At 65.1% G+C, this 2,573-nt stretch overlaps 1 protein-coding gene across 1 annotated transcript in view; it reads right to left on the bottom strand.

Moving 5' to 3' along the window:
• Positions 1-2,573, bottom strand: part of KMT2B (lysine methyltransferase 2B) — a gene marked incomplete at its 5' end in the record, with an annotated part of 22,955 nt that overhangs the window by 2,342 nt on the left and 18,040 nt on the right. Inside the window, 5 exon segments of the mRNA XM_025192372.1 lie at positions 22-105; positions 341-448; positions 1,013-1,190; positions 1,386-1,460; positions 1,936-2,151. Coding sequence (XP_025048157.1) covers positions 22-105; positions 341-448; positions 1,013-1,190; positions 1,386-1,460; positions 1,936-2,151 — 661 coding nt within the window.

The following is a 2,573-nucleotide window of genomic DNA, read 5'->3' as shown; positions in this document are numbered from 1 at the left end:
GGGGGGAAGGGGGGGCGCTACCTGTACACGCCCACAGCCTCCTTGGACGTCCTCTTCAGGTGCCGGAACCGCATGGCCATGGGCAGCTCCAGGCTGGTGGCTCGTCTGGGGGAGCGGAGCGGGGCAGGGGGGTTCAGAACCTGGCTGAGACCCAGGCGTCCGGGCACTGCTCCCCACCCCGCAAATAGGAGGAGAACCCAGGTGTCGGGGCTCCCAACCCCGCTTGCTCTAAACCCCCAGCCCCTGCAGAGCTGGAGAACCTAGGTATCCGGGCTCCCAGCCCCCCAGGCGCTGCCCCGCAGAGAACCCAGGAGCAGGAGGGAACTCAGGCATCTGATACCTGGTGGACTTGAGCTGCACCTCATCCTCCTCCTCATCCTCAGCCCCAGCCTCAGGCAGGCGCCGATGTTGCGATGCCAGGAAGTTGAACATGTCGAAGGTGCATTTCCTGTAGGGGGGAGGAGTCAGGTGTGGCCCCACCCCTACACCCCCCAACCCATCACCTAACTCCACCCTCTCCTGCCATCTATCCCCAGCCCCAGCCTACCCCGAGATCTCCTTTGTAGCTCCACCCGGTCCAGTGGTCCCGACCCCTCCCTGCCGTCTAGCCCACACCCAGCCTGGCCCTGCCCCCTCTTCTAAAACTCTGCCCTATCCTGTGGCCCCACCCCAGCCAGGCCCCTCCCCTGTAGCTCTACTCCCTACTTTCTACCCTCTGGGGTCCACCCCCTCTAGCTCCATCCTCTCCAAAGGCCATGCCCCCTGCCTTCTAGCCCTGCCTCCCCATTGCCACACCCCCTGCCCTCTAGTTCTGCCCTTCTGTGGCACCTCCCCTCTAGCTCCACCCTCTCCCATGGCCACACCACTTGCCCCCTCCTCCGGCCCCTCCCCTTCATCTCTGCCCCTTCCCATGGCCACACCCCTTCCCCCTCCAATCCACCTCTACCCCCTCCTATGGCCACCACCCCTGCCCTCTAGCTCCACCTTCTCCCATGACCCCACCCCCACCCACCTGACGTAGACTTCGGCACGGGCACAGCCGCGGGGGTTGAGGGGCGGAGGGGCGGGGCCATGCCCATGCGGGTGGTACCGGAACTTGCAGGCGTGGCAGGCGCGGGCGCCTGGCAGCTGCTCCACCAGGAAGACCACAGCATCGTGGTGCATACCCAGAAGGCGCACCCCATTCATGCCTGCAAGGGCCCCGTGCCTGCCATCAGGGACCTAGGTGATGCCCTAGGTGGGCAGGCACTGCCCTGGGTTGGCAGGGAACCCAGGTGTCCAGGCTCCCAGTATTTCCATGCCCCACCAGTGTCCAATGAACTCAGGCATCCTGGCTCCCAGTCCCCACCTCACCTCCCTGGAGAACCCGGGTGCCCGGGACTCACCGGCGAATGACAGGTGCCGGAGACGGGCAACGGCTCGGGCCTCTTGTACCTTCTCAATCACGGCCTTCCAGGCACCTGCAGGCGGGAGACAGTCAGGGAAGGGGAAGCCCCTCACACTGAGGCCAGGCCCCTGATCAGGCCCCCTCCAGTTCAAAACCCTCCCCCCATAGCATCCTCCTTTCCCAATAAGGACCCTATGCCAATGTGGTCCTGCCCCATAAGGTTCCTCCAATCAAAGCCCCCCAGGCAGGCCCTGTTCCCGGTAAGGAACCCCCTCACCAATCCAGCCCCAATCTTCCCCATCAGGCCCTGCCCCTCCCGAATAGACCCTACCCCACAATGAGGACCCACCCACTTCTAACCACACCAGATTAGGCCCCACCCCTTCCAATCAGACACCCAAACACGCCCTGCCACACGATGAAGCTCTGCCCCCAACCCGACCCATGCTCCCATATATGTCCATCAATCGGGCTCTGCCCCTTGGCAGATAAGGTTCCAAACCACCCACAGACCCTGGTGCCTCTTCCACATCAGGCCCTGCCCCTACCCTCCACAGTGTCGGCCTGCACACTGAGCCCATCCTCGCTGCTGATCTCGAAGCGCAGGTGTGGCCGCGTCTTGGGGGGAGCCTCAGCCTCTGGCTCCTCCCGCCCGGGACAGTCCTCATCCGAGCTCCACGACTCCCCTGGGGGTGGGGGGTACAGGGTGAGGGGGGTGGGGTAGAGCATGCCCTGGCGGCCCATCCCAGCCCATAGGACCCCCCCTTAAATAACCCCCGGGTGGGGGGCTCCAGGCTGGGGTCCTCAATGGAGGGGGTGGGCTCTGAGCCAGGAGAGGGGTCCCTGTTGGGGGGGGCGGTGATGTCAGCAAAACTGGGCTGGGAGGGAGGAGCAGGAATTGCTGCCATCCCCCCTCCCCCCACTCACCGGGCGCTGCCTCCATCACTCAGCTCATCCTGCTCCTGCTTGAAGGAGGCCAAGTCTAGGATGGCCCTTGCCGTCGGGGTCTTCATACGTACCCGTCCCGGCCTGTGGGGGCAGTAGGGGAGGGGGCTGTGGGTCAGGACTGAGAGACAGTGGCAGGGCTGGGAGGGCAAGGAGCTGTGGGTTGGGAGAGGCACCAATGGAAGCAGGGAGCAGGGGGCTGCAGGCTGGGAGTGAGGGGCACCGGCATGGTTTGGTGGGG

Source organism: Alligator sinensis, unplaced genomic scaffold (genome assembly GCF_000455745.1).
Source record: "Alligator sinensis unplaced genomic scaffold, ASM45574v1 scaffold113_1, whole genome shotgun sequence".
NCBI lineage: Eukaryota > Metazoa > Chordata > Crocodylia > Alligatoridae > Alligator > Alligator sinensis.
This window is presented reverse-complemented; position numbering and strand designations above follow the sequence as displayed.